The 25,498-nt window shown below is 42.7% G+C and overlaps 1 protein-coding gene and 1 long non-coding RNA gene across 10 annotated transcripts in view; one reads left to right on the top strand and one right to left on the bottom strand.

The window, feature by feature from the left end:
- The window catches only part of LMNTD1 (lamin tail domain containing 1), a 339,143-nt gene that overhangs the window by 159,252 nt on the left and 154,393 nt on the right, over positions 1-25,498 (top strand). For all 9 annotated transcript variants that reach the window (XR_010592973.1, XR_010592970.1, XM_042848562.2 and 6 more), the window contains one exon: positions 20,998-21,099. Coding sequence is in view for 7 of the 9 variants with exons in the window: in XM_042848562.2 (XP_042704496.2) it covers positions 20,998-21,099 (102 nt within the window). In the remaining 2 variants the exon portion in view is untranslated. The remainder of the gene's footprint in view (positions 1-20,997; positions 21,100-25,498) is intronic.
- Positions 13,389-17,369, bottom strand: LOC135983825 (uncharacterized). Its single transcript, XR_010601655.1, has 3 exons — positions 17,170-17,369; positions 14,833-15,045; positions 13,389-13,919 (listed from the first exon to the last, which is right to left on the bottom strand). It is a non-coding gene; the product is annotated as an uncharacterized LOC135983825 (long non-coding RNA).

Raw genomic sequence — 25,498 nt, 5'->3', positions numbered from 1 at the left:
AAGGCTCTTTGCTTACATCATGCTGCTTCCCTACTCAGTTATAGTTGCTAATTAGTCAATGATGACTTAATAGAGTTTTCAAAATATGTAAATTCTTTATACACTGTCAAACACTTCATGAAATAAAAGTGACTATCTCCTAGCCCCGTATATCCATGTGAGGCTATAAGAAAATTGATAACTTTAGTTGGCATGACAGTTTAAAAATGCCATCAGATTTTTAATGTCCAAGTGGAGCAGACAGGACCTTGATTTCTAAAGTCTGATCCAAAAGACCCACAAACTGTAATAGTTCATGCTGCTTACTTTATCTGCGTGGAAAGGACGAAGGATTGAACCTTGTTGTCCCAGGAACGGTAGATAGTTCATAACCCGATTCTTGGATCACTGGGCCACTGCCTTTAGCTTAACCCAAAATATCATATTCCAGTAGAGCTAAATCTAAGATATATTTAAATAAATGCTATTTTTGCAACAGCAATCTACTCAAGTTGAGTACTTACTGCATCAGTTAAGCGGATTCCATTGTATTAGACAATGTGAATTTTAAAGGAGTTTTTGTAGAAATCAATTCTATGTGCAGTTAAGTACACCTAAATGTTTTAATACCTGATCCAAAGTTCAATACAAGTCAATGGAAGAGTCTCATTTACTGCAATGGGCTTTAGATCTGGCCTTGATACAACTCTCAATAAAATCAATGGAAGTCTTGTATTGGTTTCAATGAGCTGTGGTTCAGGCCCCTTAAGATTATTTTCGGTATTGAAATGCATATTGAAAAGCAAAGATGCAAAATACATTCAGCTATTAAACAGCTGCTAAATATTGCCTCAGAGGTGATTGCCTTTCTATGGTGGGTGAAGTAATCCTTGTGCATAGACATATCATATATGTAAAATGCTTTGGGATCGTTTGTGAAAAATGTCACTGTATAAATGTGGGATTAGTAGTAATAAGTGGTTAAGTTTTTATTACAGAGTCAAGTCCACTACAACTAAACTAGACTGTAAATTTTTTGGGCTCCTGACTGTCTTTTATTCTGTGTTTGTACAGCACCTGGCACAGAGGTGCCCTGATTTTCACCAGGGTACGTAGGTGTTGCTGCAATACTATTATTTATTATATTATTCATATTGCAGTAGCCATATTGTATATAGATGTTGCTGCAATACAACAAGTGTTATTATTTATTGTATTATTTGTATTGCAGTAGGAGTCTCTGTTGATAACCAGCACCCCAATGTGCCAAACACTGTACAAACATGGGATAAAAAGATGGCCCCTGCCCCAAAAGCCTACAAGCCAAGTAAATAAATAAATAATAGCTTGGAATGATTTTATAAGTTAAAGGAAAGAAAGCAGTTTGGTGAGAGAAAAAAGGAATACTCGTTTGAAAAGTCCTCCCTGTCCAGAAGACTCACTCAGGTAAGGCCACAGTGATCAGACCTACTGATTCAGAGGAGCCTTAATTTACCCCAGCCCTCAACACAGACTGAGACTTACCCCCTCAGCTGAACCACTTCAGAACAATCCTTTTGGGAGAGGGGGCGGAGGAAATATAATCCAGGCACTGCATTCTCTCTCCTCTGGTGTCAGCTTGCATTATAAATGTATAAAACAAAAATGTTCCAATACATTCTGTGTTTTAAAAAAAAAGACACCCCCCCCCCCGAAAACAAATACTCACACAACTTTCCAGTGCATGTAGGATAAATCAGAGATAATTATTAAAGTGCTAAGTGTGAACACTGATAACATCATGTACAGCTGATTCAACAAAACTCAGTGGCAGTTAACTTTTAGGAACTGAAAAGTGGCAAACCAAAATGTGCATTCATTAAGGTTTACATTCCCCTATGTGTCAATCTTCTGACAATGTCTTCCCCCATGGGTCATTTGTAGTACAGTACAGTACAGGCTCCCTGAGCAGTGTACCATTTGTGATGAAGAGGGAGGAGAGGAAAGTGTGTATAATACACATTGACCTCTGTGCCTGGCATAATAAAACAACCTACATGCTAAGATCCTATTTTTCATTCTTTTATTTAATAATCAAATGAAGGAAGTTTTTATTGTCCAGTAGTTAAATCAGGGAGATGGGCATCCATATTTCTGGGTTTTGTTATTTCTGGCTATCCCATAGAGTTGCTGCAACCCAGGAATGGCTCTGTATAAATAGTAGGGTTATATAATAGGTTTGCTCTTAACTGTACAAATATGCTGATTTTTTTCATGTGGAAATTTGGGTTCTGTAATTGCAGGTGGGGCGATTGGCCTGCTAATTGTATGGAAGGTCTCTGGATAAAAGATTCCTGGGTGGTTGCAGAGTCGTCATAGCAGCACCTATGCCACCCGCTTTCTGGACCCCAGCGTAGATGTATGTCTGGGGGGAAAGGGAGCACTATTGTGGTTTCTCTGTACCTCAGAGGTCCCTGGCTACCACAACAGTGGCTTAGGGCTGTGTCCCGGTGGGCTTAAGGAACTTAGGCTAAGGAGCAAACAATTCCTTGCCTAGGCTGTATACATTCTAGGTGAATGTTAGGGTATTTTCTTTGTCTTTTTCTATAATTATTTAATTAGAAAACCCCAGCAATGTTTCTATAAGTGCTTCAAATAGCTGCCTCATCCCTTAACCCCAGATGAACACAGATATATATGGCCAAAGAGACTTAATCAAATATAGGGATGTACATTAAATGCACTTTCCCATGTTATGTCACTTCACCTTTGATCCCTTTATCCTGTTCACTCCATTCCCTTTGCTGCTTGCATTCTTCTTTCTCTCCTTCTTTTTTTCCCGTTTTTCCCTTGTCCTCCCTCATCTCTTTCTCTTTCCCTTTCTCCCTCCTTTGCTGCCCATGATGCCGTCTCTCCTCTTCTGACAGTGTGAGGAGGCAGGACCCTGCTTTCCTTTGCCCAGATGTTACATCCTCTTTCCTATCAGTTTGCTAGCTGCTCCTGTTGAGGGTCTGTGTATTGAAGGTACTTGCTCCCCATTCTTCCACCTCCATGTTCGTTCTGTTGCATCTCCTGCACTGTGCTGCCCACCTCTGTAGACCGCATTGGAATTTCAGTTGCAGACAGCCTGCTAGCAGGGAGCTTGCAGCAGCCTCTGCACCATCAGTCATAGCCCAAGAGACCCATCCACAGTCACTAATAAGTTTAAGCTCTTTTCAAAATTCAGAAAAGCCACCTAACATCCACAGGTTTTCAGGCTCCAAAGGCCAGCTCTGGGTGGGTATGGTGGGGACTGAGCACCTTACATTTACAATAAATACAATTGCTCTAAAGAAAGGGGCTAGAAACTTGCTTTTTAATAGATTAAAAAAACACAGCAATTAACATAGATATCTGTTTGTTCTTGTTTTTTATATTACAACAGAGTCTAAAAGCCCCATTGAGGATCACGGCCCCATTGTGCTAGGTATTGTACAAACACATAAGAGGCAGTCCCTTCCTGTACACTCTAAATGGCTGAGAGACCAAGGATAGGAGATTGTAGATGGGGAATTGAGGCCGAGAGACCAAGTAACAAATCTGCCAGACAGCAAATCTGTGGCAGAGCTGGGAATGGAACTCTGTTTTCCTGAGTCCCATTCCAATGCCTTTACCATGCTCATCTCTGTGGTACATCCGGCTGCCCCTGGTGGATCAACTTCAACCTCCAGCCCTGTGAATCCATCAGGATTGTGCTTGTACTGGTTTCAAATTCACTGAAAAACATATAGAAGACTAACAAGAACAGAAACTGCTCTTGATGGTGGACATTTTGAAAAAAACATTTTTTCAGTGTTTTTCTAAACCCAGTTTCATGCTTTAGTCTGACTATGTATGAATCGAAGGAACAGTGTGTTATCCTGGGGGGGAAAGGAACTTGCTTTCCAAACAACCCAGGTTGAATAATTTCTAAAACTTTTGAATATCTTATTTCTCTCATAATAAAATCAGAAGCCTCCAGTCAAGCATTCAGAACACAGATCTTTCAGGTCACTGGATATGAGCATGTTCTATTTTCTGTTTTACTTTCTTTCTTTTTAAAATTTATGGGTATTTGAGGCTTATAACAATGAGACTCAGACAGCACTGGTGAGCGAGGCATCCCCGTGCAGCTGTGCCAGTCCTCATTTCATTCTTCACAGACATGATCCATGTTTGTTTCAGCTTTGGGCCTCCCCTGAGTAGAGACTGCTTCTTGTGTGATGTATAAAAATGGGGTCTAGGATGAGGATACCAAAATCCTACTTCATCTGAGAGCCTAATGCAAGTATGAAATTAGGTGCCATTAACTCATTCTGCCAGCTACATGAAGGGGTACATTGACTGCATACAATAAGCATACGGATAAGAATTTAGACGTCAGGAAGGATGTTTGGATGAATAGTGTATAATTACGTGAAGTGCGGTGGCTGATTTGTGGCGGCTCTCAACTACAATCCTGAAAGTTATGGATTTGAGTCTTGCTCAATCTCTCACTTGAAAGGCTGTCTCTAGTTCACCCTGCTACAAAATGAGTACTTCACCCATAGGATTAGGGAGGTCAAAGGCAGTTCGATGTGCTGCTAGCCACATCACTCCCTTGTGTTCTGTTGGGGATGGAAATCGAGATGCCTTAAACCATCTCAGCCCCATGAGCCATCTGTGGCTTGGGGCAAAATTTTACTTTTTTGTGTGTAATTACGTAGCTGAAGGCCAAGATTTTAAATAATGGGTGCTTAACATTAGGCTCCTAAATCCATATCTAGGCACCTAATGTGTCTGATTTTCAAAATGATGAGCACCCAGAAGATCCAGTTGACCTCACTGTGAACTTGCTGGGTGCTCAGCATTTTGAAAATCTGACTACAAGACTGTATTGTATCTCTCATGCTCCAGGGGGCAGAGTTAAGATTTTGGATGTGGCCTTAACTCCTTAAATTTGCACAATTAACTATGCAACCTTGAGTTTCTGTAAATGTCAGTTTGTCATATGAATGCATATTTTCCCTATATAATATGCATAAAATTATGAAACATTAATTCTGTTTAAGAATGAGGAATTTTAGTCAAAGATAGCATAGTACTGGAAAGTAATTACCAAATAACTGAGATGTATGGGCTTGGATTTGGACATTTGGATTCTTGTTTTAGCAATTTATGGCCATTTTGAAAAAGAAGGCTGAGTTTGGAGAGAGTTTTTTTTCTTTGAAAACTAGGCTAATTTTGATTTGCCCAGATTGTTTTCCATTGCAGGACCATGCTATCTAAGAGAGCAACCCATAATTTCCTTTTTAAATTGGATGCCCTGGGATAATGCTGTAGGTAAATTTCTTTGCAGCTGTGAATTTCACAGACATAGCAGTTTAATGGATAATTGGCTTAAGAGGGACTATCCTCTAAAGCACAGGAGTTGTAATTGGTGCATTTTTTTCTAGATAAAGGTGCATTCAAGAAGCTATTTGCTTATAGTTTGCAAACTTTCTCAGAAACTAATTCAGCCATCTAACCACAGGAATTTAGTTTGATATATCAGTTGTTTTCATTAAAAAAAAATAACGAGGGCTATTCTAGTACCTCTTTCATATTTGGAAACTCCTGATTGGAATATGCTAGCAATTTAAAATCCACTCCTTTCCAGTTCTTTCTTATCTCGGGTTTTGATCACTCTTGAAAGAAAAGTAGCCTGCAGATTGCTTTTGTTTTTGATAGCTGATCAAATGGTTATCATTTCCTTCCAATATATTGGGTGTTTGTGCCTCCTCTTACCAGATAGATATAGATCTCAGGACATCCTTTCTTAGTGATAATAATAACATGCATATTAATTAGTTATGTTTGTTGTAACGTTCAGAGTCAGGTACTGGAGTTTAACCAGTAGATGATATTATCCTTTAATAATTTATTTACTGTGATCCCCTGCCCTTCCCCTAACACTTTCTTTTACCTGGCCATAGCTGCTAGAGCCCTACCTTTCCACTGGCATTGTGGAGTTCTTGGTGACTGGTTTCTATTCCTCTTGTGGCAGGAACCAGTGGTGTTTGTTAGGAGTGTACGCAAAGTTGCTGGTGTGGAAGTAGAAGAAAGGTTGGCCATCAGCAACTAATGAATCCAGGAAGTTCTGGCAGCCAGGGGTAGAGGAATTGGGACTTGCAAGGGGGGAGCAAAGCCATCACTCTGATTCCTCCTGCCCCCAATCACTGTGCATCTGTGATATTTGTAAAGGGGGCACAGGGGGAAGATCTCCATGACAAATCTTCATTGCTGCTCATAGTTGTTTTAACCACTGTGTCATCTAGGCTTACTCTGAGCAGGGTTACATGACAGAGGGGTTAAAGTGCTGAGGAGCTGTCTCCACTAGAGCTTCAGTGTGTTGCTACCACCAAGGCGTAGGGTACTTGAATGGACAAGGGCACCAGCTTGGGAGTCAGACTTGGGTTCTATTCCCAGCTTTGCCATGGTTTTGCTATGTGACCTTGAGGCAGTTACTTGGCCCATTCTTAGTCTGTCATGTCCATTTAGATTATAAGCTCTTTGGGTTATGGACTGTGTGTTTATACAATGCATAGCAGAGCTGGTCAGAAAAACCTGGACAGAACCATTTTCTGTTGGCAAGTCCATTCCATCAAAATTTCATTTCAGAGAAACACTGGGGGAAAAGTTTAAACAATGCTGCAAGATCCTGTTTCAACATTTTCAGAAGGAAACGTTTCGATTTTTTTTGGTTTGAATAGCCTTTTCATTTCTGTTTTTTGTACTTTCAAATTGATTGAAATGTTTCAGTCTGAGGTTTTTTTCTGGAACTTTCCTTCGTGGATAATTTCAGAATCTAAAATTCTTCATGAAATGGAATTCCTGTCCTCCACACTCTTCTAGTGCCTAGCACAATGGGGCCCTGATCTTGTGTGGGACCTCAAGGCACTACAGTAACACAAATATTAATAACAATGGTGGAGCCAAGGATTTTTACTGCTTTGTAGTAGTGTCTACGTGTGATGTTACTGCGTGGCAAGCTGGTGTGCTGTAGATTCATAGCATGGCTTGGTGTGCAGTAACTTATCATGTAACAAACTTTTACTTGTAAGAGCTTGTCTACAAGAACCAGTTTTAAACCCACTTCACATTAAAACTGGTGGAGGCTAAAATGTGTGTACTGGGCCAATCCATGTTTAACAGGGACCAAACTCAGAGCCCGTCCATGTTTAAACTGCCATGTTGGGCTGGCTAAGCCATATTAGCTATCCTGAACCAAGGAACTGTTTTAGTCCTAGTATAGAAAGGGCCCTGGAATATTTTATAGTCCCTTGTTCGTACTAAGCTTTGTGTGAGTCAGTCACATACTGAATAGCTTTTATGACTGTTTTTTAGGAGACAGACTTCATCATGACAGAGGTGGTTAAAAAAAATCAATGGAAAAGGGAATAAAAAAGAAAAGGAGAAAATATCTTGAGGGCTTTTGCTATTTTCCAGTCTCTAGGCAACTCAGGACTGAGGACAAAACTAAATTAAATTTTGTAGTAACAGACTGATATGTATTACCTTAGCAGCTATTTTTCACACACAGGCATCTAACATATCTCACATCCGATGGCTTTATTTGAATCACCGCAATTCATTGGGAATAAAGCATCTATTTAATTTATCTTTATGATATTTATCTCATGAATACCAAATATGCAATTATTCACACAGCATTCGGTACTCCAGACATTATCCACATTATCCTGAAAATGAGTCCTATTCAGTACCTAACCTGCTACATAAAGAAAGAATTAAATAAGTGTACGGTATGCTATTTAACATTATACCTATGGGGGGGGGGGGGTGAGAGAGAGAATAATGATTTTTGATCAATGGTATAAGCTTGAAGGCATTAAGGGAATGACTAACTGGTAAATATTACTGCAATCTAAAGCCCCTGAAGTATGTATTTCTTTACAGTGATTAAAATTAGGTGATAGCCATATATGAGTAATTTATGAACATAGGGCTAGAACATAAGAATGGCCATACTGGCTTAGACCAAAGGTCCATCTAGCCCAGTACCCTGTCTCCTGATAGTGGCCAGTGCCAGTGCCCCATAGAGAATGAACAGAACAGGTTATCATCAAGTGATCCATCCCCTGTCGCCGTTCCCAGCTTCTGGCAAACAGAGGCTAGGGGCACCATCCCTGCACATCCTGGCTAATAGCCATTGATGGACCTATCCTCCATGAACTTATCTAGTTCTTTTTTTAACCCTGTTATAGTCTTGGCCTTCAAAACATCCTCTGGCAAAGAGTTCCACAGGTTGGAAAAGCCTTATAAAATGAGATTCATCTTAGTGAACTCAAAAGCTTCACAATCTGCTGTGGTGAAAAGCACACACAACATATGCAAGATAGCAGATGATATAGAAATTGTTTTCCACCCTCTGGCTTGTGTGAATCGGCGGGTAGAAATCGATTTCTCGGGGATGGAATTATCGCGTCTCGTCGGGATACTTGTTTTCTTGGCAGTGGAACATTTTTGAAGGCATCACACTTTTGTCTAGCATTGGAGCTTCAGTCATAAATCTTGTAGTTATAAGATCAGCACCCAGAACAACTTGTGGTAGAATCTAAACTAAGCATTGAAAAGAAGCAAAGAAATTCCAGAACCCCTAAAGCTCTTCTCCTAATCTCTGCTTGAGGAAAGGTTTACAGGGGTGATGTGTAGATTAATAGTGGGTGGGAGTCTCCCAATGATGATTTTAATTTAAACTATGTGTCTTGATATTGTTTAGCCTTCCCTTCATGGAAAGGGCATTTTTATGAGTTAATAAGTCAACAATACATACATAAAGCAGCTTGCATCCGTTTTTTGAGGTGCAAAATACATGTCATTGTGGTTTCAGCCTCAAGCTGCCCATTTAAATGTCAGTGTAGAAATCAGTGACTCAAACTGTATGAAACAGAGGAGGAAAATGCTGGGTTTAGACAGTAGAACCAAAATCTTTGTCTTTTTTGAGTGTGACGTTTCCTAAAAAGTCAGTGTATATTTTTAAAATGTTAGTATGCAAATGTGTGTCATGTGGCAACATTCTGAAGTCAAGTGTGATTTCAGACACTGAAAGCCATTGGTAAAGTTGCCAGCATTAGTTCTTCTTTCATTGGTTTAGGAACAAGTTGTACGTCCCTTGTCTTTTCCCCAAATTCAAGGGAAAATATTCCTTCACCCTTTGCCACTACGACTGTGTCTAACTGGAAACATAGGGCCAGGGTAGACTACAGTGTGCAATGCACATGCCCTATTGACGCTACATCTGAAGAAGTGAGGTTCTTACCCACGAAAGCTTATGCTCCCAATACTTCTGTTAGTCTAAAAGGTGCCACAGGACCCTCTGTTGCTTTTTACAGATTCAGACTAACACGGCTACCCCTCTGATACCTAATGACGCTAGCGCTCCTTGTTTCTCATAGAGTCATGGGGAAGAATAATGAAAATTTCTACCAAATTTTGTCTGCACTGGGTATTTCAGCCACCAGTGACCAGCGTAGATAGGCAAAGCTGCTATAGGTCTTGACTGGCACCAGTGAACCTTATCCCAGTATCAAGCAAGGGTGAGCTGCCAGGGTGCAATTTATGGTTATTGTTGATTGGGCCTGACTATACTAGGGGTTTGCACTAGTGGCTGTCCACTGATGGCTGGAATCCCCAGTGTAAGTCTCAGCATCCATTTTGAGAGGCAAATAGCTCTCCGGTGACCAGGAGAGGGCAGTGTATATTGCACATGGAAATTCTGGGCCTGTCAGTCAGTTTTGACAGTGTCACTTTAAGTATGCTTTTAATGGCTGTTTGTGGAGCTGTAATAATGGCCATTAAAGCCATATCTAATCTCTTAAGGTGCTAAATGTAAATAAACATCCCTCTGCATAAAAATGCCTTGCCTGTAATTTTTTTTAAGCAAATGGTAGAGAATAAAGGAAATGTTTTATAGAATGTATTCAAACCCTTACGGGACTCTAATTGCTTTTAATTTCCATGTGTGATGGTCCTTATCCAAGGAAAGTATGCTGTGTGGACTATAAGCCATTTTATCCCATAGAGTGTTTAACAGAGCATGCCTGGAATTAGCTGAGCTCCTTCCCTCTCTCTCTCTGATCTCTATTACCCTTCACTGTGATTAAACACACAGTGTTTTGCTGCTTGATCTTCAAGGACATTTAGAAAGGTTATACGAGTTATAATATTCTAATTGTCTTGCCTGAGCTCTTCTGTTTGTCCTCCATGTTTATTATATCACCTGTGAAACGGAGGCTCTCTTTCCTATTTAAAATGAGAGGTTAATGATGCCTATGAAGACATGCTGAGGTTTTTCTCTGTGTCCCAGCCGAGAGCTCAGGAAGAATTCCATTTACTGCTGAAGACCAGGGGTACCCCAGTAGGTAGGAGAGCTTTTGTTCTGCAACTAACATTCCAGTTGCCCACAAAACAGATCTACACCTTTTCACAAATGACAGAGCCTTGTATACCCTTTTTAAAGAGACATCACTGACAGTTTTTCCTCTTAAATTTCAAGACAATTTAGTGCTTGTGAAAAATGCCAAATTGAAGGCCCTACAGGCTGAAATCCTCTCTTCATAGGACAGACGTAGGAGAGTGCAAGCAGTGGCAATACAAGCTCTAGCCATGTCATGCTGCCAGTGTGTCTCAGCCCTGGCCCTGGTCTCATTTGGTGTTGCCCCAGTCCCCTCCCCTCTTCCAGTGAGGCCAGCGTCATCTGCCCATCTGTCCTCTTTCCACACAACCATCTCTGTGCTGTTTTCCAGGCCACCCCTACACCTGGCATGCCCTGCCTCACGTATGAGACTACAACACTCTTCTCATTCAAGTCCTGCTGTGTTACCTATGGGAGAACTGAATGACGGATTCTGACAAGCTTGGGGAATAACTGGGAGTTGTTTATATATCCTAATTTAAAAACAAACAATAAAACTACTCATTGAGTCAACATAGATGTGTCCAAGCAGTATCTTCATATTACTAAGATGTAGCCAATCACCTCCTTGAGTGCTCTACTTATATGTTATATCCCTTAGGGTACGTCTACACTACGAGAGTAGTTTGATTTAACTTAAATCGAATTAGTGGAACTGATATTACAAAGTCGAACGTGTGTATCCACACTAAGAACAGTAATTCGACTTTGTGAGTCCACACTAACGGGGCAAGCGTCGACATTGGAAGCGGTGCTCTGTGGGCAGCTATCCCACAGTTCCCGCGGTCCCCGCTGCCCATTGGAATTCTGGGTTGAGCCCCCAATGCCTGCTGGGGAAAAAAATATGTCGAGGGTGGTGTTGGGTACTGTCGTCATTCAACCGTCACTCCCGCCCTCCTTCCCTGAAAGCGCCGGCGGGCAATCAGTTCGCGCACTTTTCTGGTGAGTGACAGCGCGGACGCCACAGCACTGCGAGCATGGAGCCCGCTGCGACCATCGCTGCAGTTATGGCCATTGTCAACACCTCGCATCTTATCATCCACCTTTTTCAGAGGCAGATGCTGAGAAATCGGGCGAGGAGGCTACAGCAGCGCGGTCAGGACATTAAGTCTGAGAGTGGCACACACCTCTCGCAAAGCACGGGACCCTGCACTGTGGACATCATGGTGGCAATGGGTCATGTTGATGCTGTGGAACGGCGATTCTGGGCCCGGGAAACAAGCACGGACCGCATAGTGCTGCTGGTCTGGGATGAATCACAGTGGCTGCGAAACTTTTGCATGCGTAAGGGAACTTTCCTGGAACTTTGTGAGTTGCTGTCCCCTGCCCTGAAGCGCAAGGACACCTGGATGCGAGCCGCCCTGACTGTCCAGAAGAGAGTGGCCATAGCCCTCTGGAAGCTTGCAACACCAGACAGCTACCGGTCAGTCGCGAACCACTTTGGCGTGGGCAAATCTACCATGGGGGTTGCTGTGATGCAAGTAGCCAATGCAATCGTTGAGCTACTGCTCTCAAAGGTAGTGACCCTGGGAAATGTGCAGGTCATCATAGATGGCTTCGCTGCAATGGGATTCCCAAACTGCGGTGGGGCTATAGATGGAACTCACATCCCTATCCTGGGACCGGAGCACCAGGCCAGCCGGTACATTAACAGAAAGGGCTACTTTTCAATGGTGCTGCAAGCACTGGTGGACCATAGGGGACGTTTTATCAACATTGGATGGCCAGGCAAGGTTCATGACGCTTGTGTTTTCAGGAACTCTGGTCTGTTTAGATGGCTGCAGGAAGGTATTTACTTCCCGGACCACAAAATAACTGTTGGGGATGTGGAGATGCCTACAGTGATCCCCGGGGACCCAGCCTACCCACTAATGCCCTGGCTCATGAAGCCCTATACAGGCACCCTGGACAGTGAAAAGGAACTCTTCAACTACCGTCTGAGCAAGTGCAGAATGGTGGTGGAGTGTGCTTTTGGACGTCTCAAGGGGAGATGGAGAAGCTTACTGACTCGCTCTGATCTCAGCGAAACCAATATCCCCATTGTTATTGCAGCTTGCTGTGTGCTCCACAATCTCTGTGAGAGCAAGGGGGAGACGTTTATGGCGGGGTGGGAGGTTGAGGCACATCGCCTGGCTGCTGATTACACCCAGCCAGACAGCCGGGCGATTAGAAGAGCACAGTGGGACGCGCTGTGCATCCGGGAGGCTTTGAAAGCTAGGTTCCACAGTGAGCAGGGTAACCTGTGACTATTAAGTTTGTTTAAAGAGAAGCTGAACCTGCCCCCATTTCTTTACCCATTTAATGCTGACTATCCTTTCCAGTTACATACCCCCTTCACCCCGTTGCCCCCCTTCCAACACACCTTTAAAAATAAAATAAATGGAACTTTGTTCATTAACACCGTTTTCTTTATTAAGGGTTTCGTGGTAAAGGGTTGAAACTGGGACGCAGACCGTGGTGGGGAGCGAGTGTAGTGATGGAAAGGACACTTCTAAACTCGAGGAATGACAGGCTCCTGCTCCTAGAGCGGTCCGCAGTGGTGGACTGGTTGTTTCAATGGAGCCTGCCACCCCTCCTTTTTGGAACTCTGTGTGGGGGGGCTATGTGACTTTGTGGCAGGGGAGGATGGTTACAGATCCCCTGCTACGTGGCTCTGTCATCCAGGCTAAGGACCGCTGCATAAGATCTGTAACCGCCCTCCCCCGCCACAAACTCACATAGCCACCCCCCCCCCCCAGAACATGAAAACTACCTCCTGGACTGACCAGGGTGCCTAGTGACTGCAATGTGTGTGTGACCTGCTGCTGAACCTGCCCCCGTGTCTGTACCCTGGTAAAGATGACTGTCCTCTCCAATTACCAACCCCCTTTCCTCCCTTCAAACACACTCTCCTCTAAAAGAACATGACGGAAACCGTAATGAACAGAAACGTATTTTTTATTAACAACTACTCAGTTAGGGGATGACACTGGGACAGGGGCGTGGGTGAGGTGCTTTTGGAGTGAAGGAAAGGACTTATCAAAACTTTGGGAATGAGAGCCGTCTGGTACTTGAGCAGTCTGCAGGGGTGGAGTGACTGTTTTCACGGCCCCTGCCACCCCTCCTTCTTGGGACTTTGGATGGGGGGGGGATGGGACTTTGTGGTGGGGGAGGGCAGTTAGAGATAGGCTGCAGCGGGGCTCTGTCCTCCTGCCTCTGGTCCTGCAGAACATCTACAAGGCGCCGGAGCGTGTCCGTTTGCTCCCTCATTAGTCCAAGGAGCGTTTGAGTCGCCTGCTGGTCTTCCTGCCACCACCTGTCCTCCCGTTCGCTGTGTGATTGCTGGTATTGCGACATGTTCTCCCTCCACTGGGTCTGCTGTGCCGCCTTGGCTCGGGAGAGCCCATAAGTTCGGAGAACATCTCGTCCCGTGTCCTTCTCTTTTGGCGCCTAATTTGCGCCAGCCTCTGGGAGGGGGATGCCGGGGTAGGTCGGGAGACACTCGCAGCTGTGGGATGGGAAAAAGGGAGTGAATTCCTCACAAAGATACATTTTTGTGAACAATGAACATAGTCTTTCTCTGTGAACAAGACCATGCACAGCACCTATCACATGCGCACTCAGGACAAGGTCGAATTTTCGGCCTTCGCATTCAGTGCCTGGGGTCTTGCAGTGAAGATCACACAAGCAGGGCAGGACAGCGGAATTCGGCTAGCAGGCAGACATGGTAAGCCGTAGACTTTTGGCTGCTGAAAGCTTAATTTATAGCAATGCCCTCCTTTCACGTCCAAAGCAGTGCCCCTAGCGTTGGCCAGTTCCTGCTGCCGGCAATCCGGCCAGCATGAACTCTGCCCCTGTCCCACCCCCCTCGTGGCTGTCCCCGGGAAAGATCCCTGTATGCTGCCCCTATCCCGCCTCCACCGCGTGGCTGTAAACCGCCGGTTACAGTTATGGAAAGGAACAGGTAATCAGTCCCAATACTAACATTCCCCTAATTTAAAGCAGGTCACCATGAGTGATATCACTCTGATGAGGATCTCGGACACAGAGAAAGACCACATGCTGCGTGAATGCCAGCAAAAACCGGGGCCGTATGTGGCCATGCTGTGCGAGGCACTGATCCTGGAGTACTTGCCGCTAGCCTGGTGCGGAAAAGTTTCCTACCATGGAGGACGCAATAAGGCCGCTCTCCCCAGGAACCTAATGCAAAGGCTTTCAAATTGCCTCTGGGAGAGTTTCGTGGAGATGTCCCAGGAGGATTTCTGCTCTATCCCCGGACATATTGACACAATTTTCCGGTAGCTGCACTGGCAAGGACTAAAAAGTAGAGCGCCTAGGGCAAAGTAATCATGAAAAACCTAGTGTTAATATTCCATTCCGGTTTTGATCAAAATAAATGTTTACATGTTTAAAACACTTACTGACTGATCCTACCCCTGATTCAGGGTCAGGGTTAATGCCTTGGGAGGGTTGGTAAGGGATCTCCGTGAGGGTGATGAAGAGATCGGGGAAATCAGCGTTGTATGCGCTGTCGACTGCCTCGTCGTCCTCATCTACTTCCTCATCTTCCCTGTCCGCGAACATCTCCGAGGAAGCGGCCGTCTACAATACCCCATCGTCAGAGTCCACGGTCACTGGCGGGGTAGTGGTGGCGGCCGCACCTAGAATGGAATGCAGTGCCTTGTAGAAACGGCATGTCTGGGGCTGGGATCCGGAGCGTCCGTTTGCAGCTTTGGTCTTCTGGTAGCCTTATCTCAGGTCCTTGATTTTCACGTGGCACTGCGTTGCATCCCGGCTGTATCCTCTCTCCGTCATGGCTTTGGAGATCTTCTCGTAGATCTTCGCATTCTGTTTTTTCGATCGCAGCTCCGAAAGCACGGACTCATCACCCCACACAACGATCAGATCCAAGACTTCCCGATCAGTCCATGCTGGGGCCCTCTTTCTATTCTGCGATTGCATGGTCACCTCTGCTGGAGAGCTCTGCATCGTTGCCAGTGCTGCTGAGCTCGCCACGATGTCCAAACAGGAAATGAGATTCAAACTGCCCAGACAGGAATTCAAATTTTCCCGGGGCTTTTCCTGTGTGGCTGGTCAGAGCATCCGAGCTCGGACTGCTGTCCAGAGCGTCAACAGAGTGGTGCACTGTGGGATAGCTCCCGGAGCTATTAGCGTTGAATTCCATCCACACCTACCCTAATTCGACATGGCCATGTCGAATTTAGTGCTACTCCCCTCGTCGAGGAGGAGTACAGAAATCCATGTAAAGAAACATCTATGTCGAACTAAATAGCTTCGTTGTGTGGACGGGTACAGGGTTAATTCAATTTAACGCTGCTAAATTCGACATAACCTCCTAGTGTAGACCAGGCCTTAGTCCTGTTCTCTGTTTATTTCCTTGTCTGTCTTTAGACTCTGAGCTCCTTGGGACACAGACCATGCCTTCTTTTCTGTCTGGAAATCTCTTAGCACATCTAAGAGTTTGGATGATTATCCAAAGCTCTTGTGTGCAAGTGTGTGCTGGAAATTTTCTCATTCATCAAGGACCCAACAGCTCTTCCTCCTTTCACCTTCCTCTGAAGCATCTGGTCCTGGCCTCTGGAATTGTCTGCACAAACAGTTAGTGCAGCAAGCTGTGGTGTAAATCTACAGTGCACTAGCTTGCTGCTCATTAACTGTCCGTGCTGAACCTGCTACCATGCACTAAAAATTGCTTACTATATTTTGATCTAGCTCGCTTTGAAGGGGGAGTATGTCAGTGTGCATGGGGGAACTTGAAGCACATAGTAGCAGGGTCCACCCGGCCATTTAGGGCACAGCAGGTTAGTGCATGGTAGATTCACACACTCATTTGCCACACACAAACAGTTCGTCTAGACAAGCCCTCAGAGAGAAAAATGCATTCAAATATGTCAAAACTAAAAATGGAGAGCTTGTTAATCCATCTTTATAAATATGTGAAGGCAGAGAGCTAAGAGAAATTCTGATTTTATCTTAAACCCCAAGCAGTTCTTAATGTGGCTGAACCAGTAGATTCATCCTTATTCAAAATATTTCTCTTCTTTTCTGGTCCCATTCATATTGGGTAAAACATCTTTTGTCTTGTTTCTGATATAGCAGAAGCCAGTAAGACCAGCCCGTCTATTTACTTTCATGTATGTACATCTGCACCAGATGACCACAGCAGAAACATACGCTGAGAAACAGCTGCTATTTCCAGTTATGACTAAAACTGAGGAGGCTGTTTTTGTTTGGCGTGTCCCTGAACAAAAGACTGGATATGTACAATATATTCTTTTTTCCTCAGCAATGGAATTATTTAAAAAAAAATAATCAGATTTTGTAGAAAAAGGAAGACTTCTCCCATTAGATGAGGATTATCATGTTTACATTTTACAAAGGCCACAGATCAACCCTGCCATAGTAACAACTTTCACTCACTACCAATCCAGACTATATTTGAAATACTAACTTAGAGATGAAAGGCTCTCTATCCCCTTATCAATCCCTTGAGCCATCTAGCAACTTGCTGCATTTATTTTTCTGAAATTAATTTTTAAAAAAGAAGCCATTGTTTTTGCAAACAGTCCTTTGACTTCTATCCCAGTGGCATTTTGGAGCATTATTGCAAATTATTCAATTTAAATGCGTAGTCAAGCCTACATCATTATTCCTATTTTATACGTAAGTGAAAAAACAGCCAGCCAGTCTAGAAAAAACATTCTTTACCAGGCCAAAAAATAAACCAGAAACCTTACCTTGAAATAATATTGCTGTTTACAAGGACATCTTGTAGGAAGATTCCAATTACTGCAGCAGAACTCAGAGATACGTTGCATTATAAACACTAATTAATGAAAGTATTTATGTTTTTGGCTTTAGACAAGACAATCCTGCATTCTTAAAAATTAATTAAAACTATTACAAAGACTTATGTTCATACCTATATGTGTTGCAACTCGCAGCTATCCATTAGTCATGGAATAATAGGCCACTCATTAACATCCTATGAGTTCTAAGGTCTTTTTAACTACATACTCACCCACCTATCTGCCCCATATAGCTTGCCTTGCAATCAGTGCTCCTGATGGCAAGAATTAAGAAATACAAAGCAATGATGATACCCAATAAAGCATGACTCGTAAAGCTCTTCCTCTAATATTGTATAAAGCACTTGATTGGTTCATTGTTCCTATACCCAAATTCTGGACTTGAATGGGAATGTTCAGATCCAAATTTGCTGCTTATAACCATAGTTCCCAGCCCTTTTAATTTTGATTTGAAAGGAAAATGGGACTCTACCAGCACCCCGGCCTGTTACATTAGACCCAGTGATATTGTAATAACGTAAGAAGCACAGATGCTCTGAAATAACAGTGTTTGGGATAGGAAAAGTTAGACGGTGGTAAAATTGGAGGCTTCCAAAGTGCAAGATGTGGTAAAACCAAAACTTAGGTTAGATTTACAAGTGTGCTGTCAAACTTTAGTTAGATATCAATGGTGGGTCCTCTACAGATATAACACATTAGATAAGTTGAATAGTTTTCTGCAAGCCTGACCCAAGTAAACAGTTCAGATCAAAACCTGGGTTTCAACTCAAAACAAAGGAAAACTTGACACTTTGGGCTGAGCGTTACTTCACGTTTTGGGGCTTGTACAATCCTAAAGCTCAGAGGGTGTGGACATTTCTGTCATCCTTCCAACCTCACTTCGGTCTTGCCTGCCAGGATGCAGCTTTAGCCAGGTGCTCTTCACCCCATTGCTTATTTTGGTTAGGCTTTGAGAAAGCTGGGAGATGGTGCTGTTGATTTGATATAAAGGAGATGAAGAGCTCGGTGTTGTCTGAGGGCTGCTGGAACATCAGCTTGTTGTGCATTCTCATTATGAGCCATCAGGACCACTGTAGGCATCGAATAATATGCGGAAGAGGATTGAGCCTCGCGCGACTTTGCAATTAAGGACTTCGGAGGTGTGGAAACAGTAACCCATAATGACTCTCTGGGCTCTGTCAGAGAGGAAGCACCTCGGCCATTTGTGTTCACCCCAGCAAGCATTTGGAGGTGGGACAGGAGTATCTGGTGATCAAATGCTGCAGAGCACCAGCAGGGTGAGCCCTGCTACACTTTGTTTGTTTGTAGAGAGGTGGAAGTCAGCCACCAGAGCAGCAAGTACTTTCATTGTACCATGCCCTGAAGCATCTGTGGTGTTGGTAACAGACAAGCAATGCTGGAGATGTTTGTTATGCTTGTTTCCCAAATAGCTTGCTTAGAAAAAAGAGGTTAGACACTGAGTGGTAATTTTTGATGTCTCTAGCAAGATCTAGATCAACAACTCAAAGGACACACAAAAGTCATGTGATTACTGCTGACCTGGGCTGGATTTGAACAGTGGATTAGTTCTGTAATTAGCAATCTCTTGAGCCATCCAGTCTCCCAAAAAGAAAGCTTTTTAAAAAAAAAATATTGCACTACTAAGACTTTATACTAAACATTTATGGAGTTTATTGCCCTCAACTTCACCTTGGGCTTAATTGGCTTAAATGCTTAATTAACATAGTGATGATTAATGCCTAGTGGCAATTAATTTTCAAGGGATTATTTTTTAAATTAAGATCATGAGTACTCCATTAACATTATGCAACTGAAGTTCTGGAAAACCTTGCCAGTGTGTTTTGTTTACAACAACCAAATCATTTGCATGTCACCTAATTGTGAAGATTTGCCCTGTGGTAACAATGATTAGGGCTGGTATTAAAGCCTGTCCTGTGTATGGAGATTAGAGCGGTTTTGGAAACAATGAAATGTAGTTGTTGGGCTCACACGATTCATAATTAAATGAGAAGCAATGAATGAGTGTCCTCAGATAATACAAAAAGAACAGAAGTACTTGTGGCACCTTAGAGACTAACACATTTATTTGAGCATAAGCTTTCATGGGCTACAGCTCACTTCTTCAGATGCATGTAGACAGATAATACAGTAACCACACCCATAAAGGATACTTTCTGAATACTATGTATGGTTATCTTCCATTTACCAAGTGCTTTTCATGCCAAAGGACCCAAAGTGCTTTACAAAGTGGTTTATTACAAATATGTTGTTCTGTTACTTTATATATATATAAAGTAAGGTAATGTATCAAGTCATAAGTGTATGAGACTTTATGAGAATAAGACATTTTTTGCCTCATCCCCCACTGTTTATGTGACACTCTGACAGCAAAGTTTGGTTGCATTCAGAATCATATCTCAATGCATGTGAAATTTGGAGACAAAACCAAAAGATGAAATTCACCTAGGATTGCCAGCCCTCCAGGATTCTCCTGGAATCTCCAGGAATTAAAGATTAATCTTTAAATAAAGATTATGTCATGTGATGAAACCTCCAGCAATACATCCAACCAAAATTGGCAACCCTATATTCACCCTAATCAGAGAATCTAGTCACCACTTATTTCCCACTCTTTGAGAATTTAGGCTCTGCCTAGGTCTTTTGCTGACTTTCCGCACATGGGAGAATTTCACCCTAACTGAAGATCAAATAGGGATAACACATCCCCGATGAAACAGTGGTAATGTCTATGGTAGGATGAAACATTATAAGTTGTCTATGCCATGAGATGTTATGAGAAGAAATTGTGTCCCCCCCCCAGATTTCATATAATATAAAAAAAACCCAAAACACTCAAAAAGTAAAAATTCAGCAGCAATGTATCAATACTGAAAGGTATAATCACCGAATAAATCTGTGAGTTAAGTCAGATCTGTTAATTATCCTCCTACAGATCAGGAAACATTCACTTTATAATTTTCTTTTGCAGTTTTATATCCAATCTTAATTTTATTTCTCCCCCACCCCAAAATGTACAGTCTGAGACTCATAAAATTCCACCTGGCCTGTAGAGAATATCTTGCCCTGCTGGGTGAATGCCATTGAACTCCTATTTAAAAATAATTAAAAACAAACAAACAAACAAAAACAAGTACTGCAGCATGGCTGGAATTTTAGTGCTGCCTGAGTAGCTCTCATCCTTTCATTCCTAGGAATAGGAACACTTGTGGGTTATAATGTCCCCCTTTTTATCTCCCTTGCTCCTATCTAGGAATACCAGAGAGGGGTAAAGGCAGAATTTCAGCCTTAACATTGAATTAAACTCTTTAGGGCATAGACTGTCCCTTATTTTGAATATCTGCAGCATTCAGCACAATGAAGCCCTGATCTGATTGGGCACTTCAGATGTAATAGAAATACATACTGATAATGTCCTGAGTTTTGGCAATACCATAACATATTTTTGTATGTGCATATCTGATAATAAGTGTTAGGGTGGTGGTGGTCTTTTCCCCTTCATAATAATATGAAGGTGCTCTTCAGAGTACAGCAACTAAGCAGTAGCTGCAGGTATGGGACTGGGCAATGCTGCAGGTTGAACTGAAAAAAGGCTATTGTTTTGCTGTAGTGCGACAGCAAGAAGATTTGGCAGCATGCTGGAGATGGTATATAAAGAAGCTAATTATGCCTTTACAGTCTCTTTGTTGGACTATTTTCCCCCCGCACTCACAAAGAATCTTCCTTATCCTCAAACAGCTCCTCTCTGAAGAGGCCAACAACAGTGCATTCATTGAAAAGCTGCAGTCGGAACACAGGGGGAGACAACAGCACATTGGGGCCCTGGAGGCCAGGCTAGAGGTCAGTGTCTGTCATTTTGCTGGTAATTGCACTCCCGTGCCACTATAAAGGGAACTCTTGGAGGCAGATGGAGATTTTCCATTTAGTTTCCATGTTTTTTTTTCACATGTTCAGTGGTCTCCCCTATAAAGACAGTCACGTTTTCTGTTAATAATTAGGGCCTTGGATAAATTCTCCATTTCTCGCCGATTTTTTGGAGGCATATTCTTTGGCTGTTATTTTCATAGTGTATTATAGAGAATAAACATGAGAGAGTGCGAGAGTTTACCCAGAAATCTTCTCTGCTCCCTACCCCACTCCGCCTTTCTCCACACCTTTTCTCTCTTCCAGGCAAATGCTACCTGGCTACTTTTCAGCTGGCACTGCCAGTTTTGTTAAAGTTGCAGCTAGTTAGTTGCCAATAATTGCATTTTAAAAGCATCTTTGTCAGCCTGTGCTGGCATTGCTGTTGATGACATTGGTTCACCTTTCCTATTGATAGAAGCAGCTGCCTATGGATGTGTTGAATTAGCACTGATGGTAGTGCTAGCCATTGTGCGGAGGGGGCAGATTGATTGTGCCTAACAGGAGATGGTAGGATGCATCAGACAGTGGCTTTTGTAGCACCCAAGGGATGATACATAAACCCTAACAAAATGGGCAAAGATGGATCAAAGAGTAGCAGGAACTGATGAGCAGAAGAAGAGAGTGAAAAGAAGTATTGGAACAGTCTGCACATGTTCTGGATATAGCCATGGCAATTATTATTAGAGAACAAATAAGTCTGGAGTAGAGATCACTTTGGGCCACCTATATTTCAAGCATGTCAGAAAAAAGGGCTTTCTTGCAGCGTGCTTGAGGGCTGTGCTCAGACTTGCATCATTCAGTGCTCTGGCCTACAAAACCTGGATATTTTATTTGATGTTTGATTTATTCTTGAGGAAGCAGACTAGAAAGCTCTGCTGTGGTGCCTCCAGGTATTAATTTCAATTAAAGTGTCTAACATAGTTTTGCTTTAACACCTCCTACAGCTGGCAATGACTGCGTGGATGTAGCCAGCAGTCTATATATATATATCGTGCAGAAGGCCTGAGAAATCATCCCAGGCATGCAGCATATACACCTAATGCAGATGCAGGGTGGGAACGAGGTGTTCCTGATTAATAAGACCTGAAGCAATATGTCTATGGCTATAGCTTCCTTAAAGTTGTGGGCAAATATTTGCTCCACTGTAACTGATACGTGGAGGAAAAACTTCAAGAAAATGTATCCCATGTCCTGCTTAGGAACCATCTCTGGTATGGGGAGGCTATGAAAAGGACTTTAAGAGAGCTGCATCATTGACAAGTCAGTGTATATCTGGATGCAGGAAAACATAACTATGAAGAATCAAACCAGATGAGGCAGAAATTAGTTGCCAAATTAAAATCCCCATACTAGCTGTAGACCAAGTTACTGACTGAATGCTGTGGTTCCTTCAAAGAGACCTGTAAAAATATCACACTGTACCCTTAAAGGAAAACTGAGAAGTAATATAAAATCCTAATCACTATATCTAATTGCATAAAAGAGTAAATCGTTAAAAAATTAAGTGTCTTCAGTGTAAGGAAAATAATTGGACAAGAAGCTAGACAATTTAGTGAGGCAAATTATGACTACAATAACAGGTTTCCCATTAGAAAGCATTGAAAATCATTGTTCAGTTTGTGGCCCCAGGCCTTAATTAAAACCCTGCTCTGAAGACAGAATTAATTTCCTCATACTCTTTTCTAGGAGGGCACTAATTGCTATAGTATCTGAGTGCCTCACAAATAGTAATTAATTTATTTTCACAATAAAGTTGTGAGTTGAAGGGTTGGTATTATCCCCTTTTTACAGATGGGCAATTGAGGCACTAACATTGAAGTCAAAAGTATCCACTAATTTTGGATGCCCAATCTGAGACCCCAATGGCCTGATTTCTTGGGTACTTACATCATACAGCACTTTGTATATTCAAAGCACAGCGTCTATTGATTTCAGTTGGAGCTGTGAGTGCTCAGCACAACGGTTTCAAGTTGGGCACCTACAAAGTGAAAAACACACAATTAGTAGCCATCTGTGAAAAGCCGGGGTTAAGTGACTTTCCCAGCATCACACAGGAACTCTGTGGTATAGTCAGGGGTAGAATTCCTTCTCCCGGGCAGCCATAAACAGCCTTAACTATCATTTATCTTCTGCAAACTCTGCCTCACTTACTCACACCTTCCAGCTTCCGCAACAAATAAGGCAGGGGCCCTACAGATAACACCCTCATTTACTACACAGAGGCCCGCCAACAGCAATTCCCCAGGGCAGAACAGTAAATGGGCAAGGCCAGGGCTTCCACATGCCTGCCCAGCTGCCTTAGCCGCTGCCGGTACCACCCCATGCACACCTAGGAGCCCTGTGGCCACCCGGGCAATTTAAAAGGGCCCAGGGCTCCTGCCTTTTTAAATTGCCCGGGCCCCTGGGCAATTGCCTCCTTTGCCCCCTCTGTCAGCAGGCCTGATTACACAACCCTGATTTAGTCCCAGAGCAGGACTATCCTGTGCACCGAATGAGGAAAGGGTTCTGTGAAAACAATAATGTGATCATGTAAAAAGCCTGTATTAAAATGCATATGCACAAGAGGGTAGAATTAAGGTTACATGGGCAATCTAAAGTCTGGCCTTTCCCAACTTTTGAATGCATGTGTTACACTCCCAGACCAGAGAGAGTTCAAAACAGGAGCATTTTAATAAACTTAGAATCCAACCTCCCACCCTCCCCAAAAGCACTCATAGCTTGCATAAGGACAGTTGCTACTCTCTCTCTCTCTGGAGCACACCACACTGCTGCTGCAACCACACTCTGCTCCCCAGAGCTGTGTCTCTTGATCCCACCAGCAGAGCATCGATCCTTAAAGGGACAGGGTGCAGGTAAATATAACCCTGGCATTCCTTTAGGAGTGCTACATTCCCCCCTTGTCAATGTAATGTTGTCCCAACATCTCTGTTAACTCAAAATACATTCATCATCCATCTGACTCATTAGCAGTAGTGTACAAGCTCCAGTAGCTCTTGAGTGCGTCTTTGTCTTGATTTTATTTCACAAGTTCTGATACTGATGATGGAAACTTCTGGATCTCTCTTCAGTGTATCTTGTCAATCAAGCAGGAAGTTACTGTGGCAGTTCTAGGTCCAATGTCCAATAGAATGGCCAATTCTGCACAGCTGAAATTCCCAAACATATTGATATCTTATGAAATAACAGTTCCTGTATGATGAGTAGTATACTTGTACAACTCAATCACTAGGCATATGACAAGCCATTTTGAAAACACATCTGCTAAATAAACATCATACATTATCCAGAACTATAAAACATTCAGTGTAGAATGATATCCATGCTATGAGTCAATATAACTTCATTTACCAATATAATATCAGTCTTGGATAGAAAACAGGATAAGGTACAGAAATAGGTACTTGGCATGGCATGCGGGGTTGACCTCACAATTGTCACATGCCATGCCTTGTGGATAAGTTATTTTCAAACCCTGCCCCTTTGTCATGATGAATCCTTTTGGTTAAACCAACTTTTAAAACAAAGTAATTGAAGACCTTGTCTGCCATAGTCTTGCCTGATTTTTCAGTGGCAGCGTAGGTTTGGACATACCTAGTGAAGTGATCCACTATGACTACACTTTATTCAGATCCTCATTTGCTCCTTTCTGGATACAAGATGTTAATTGAAACAAAGAAAAGGTAGATCCCTGATATTACAGAATTTTCCCAACCCTGGCTAATTCAAGTCCCTGCTACAAAGCATGGAGGTGCTAAAGCTTTTCAATGAAATGGTGGTAACATTTTTTTAATATGGACAAAACACTGAGTTTTTCCCCATAATCTTGTTCGTGGAACTTGATGAACCATTTTTGCTAAAACTTTCCAAAAATAGCCTGAGGCAGACACCCAGCATGAAAATTTTCACCCTGAATGGCTAACGTTTGGCGAAGTTATAAGCAACTAAAAATAAGGTCTTACAATGTAAAGTGGCAGGCAACTTCAACTATAATTTAAATGATAGATTGTAGCTTCCAACAGCTTGAATCTTTTTGATTTCAAGCATTTCCTACTGGGAAGCTGATAACATTCAGTCCCACTTTGCATCGTTAGAAGAAGAATCACTGCTGAGAAAAATAACTAAAATGGCAATCCCCAATGAGAGAGACAACCAGAGCTGGCTGTTGGGATGCACAGAAACCTTGGTCATGGTCCCTTGCAGCATTTGGGGATGTAGAAATGTGTAGGAATAATAGGGTGTTATTTTAAGTACTTAAAATATAAGATGGGCTCAGGAATGATTTTTAATGGTTTTACCTTTTTCCACTACGTAGACTACTTCGTCTGCATTGAAT

The sequence above is a fragment of the Chrysemys picta genome, chromosome 1, assembly GCF_011386835.1.
Source record: "Chrysemys picta bellii isolate R12L10 chromosome 1, ASM1138683v2, whole genome shotgun sequence".
Lineage (NCBI taxonomy): Eukaryota > Metazoa > Chordata > Testudines > Emydidae > Chrysemys > Chrysemys picta.
This window is presented reverse-complemented; position numbering and strand designations above follow the sequence as displayed.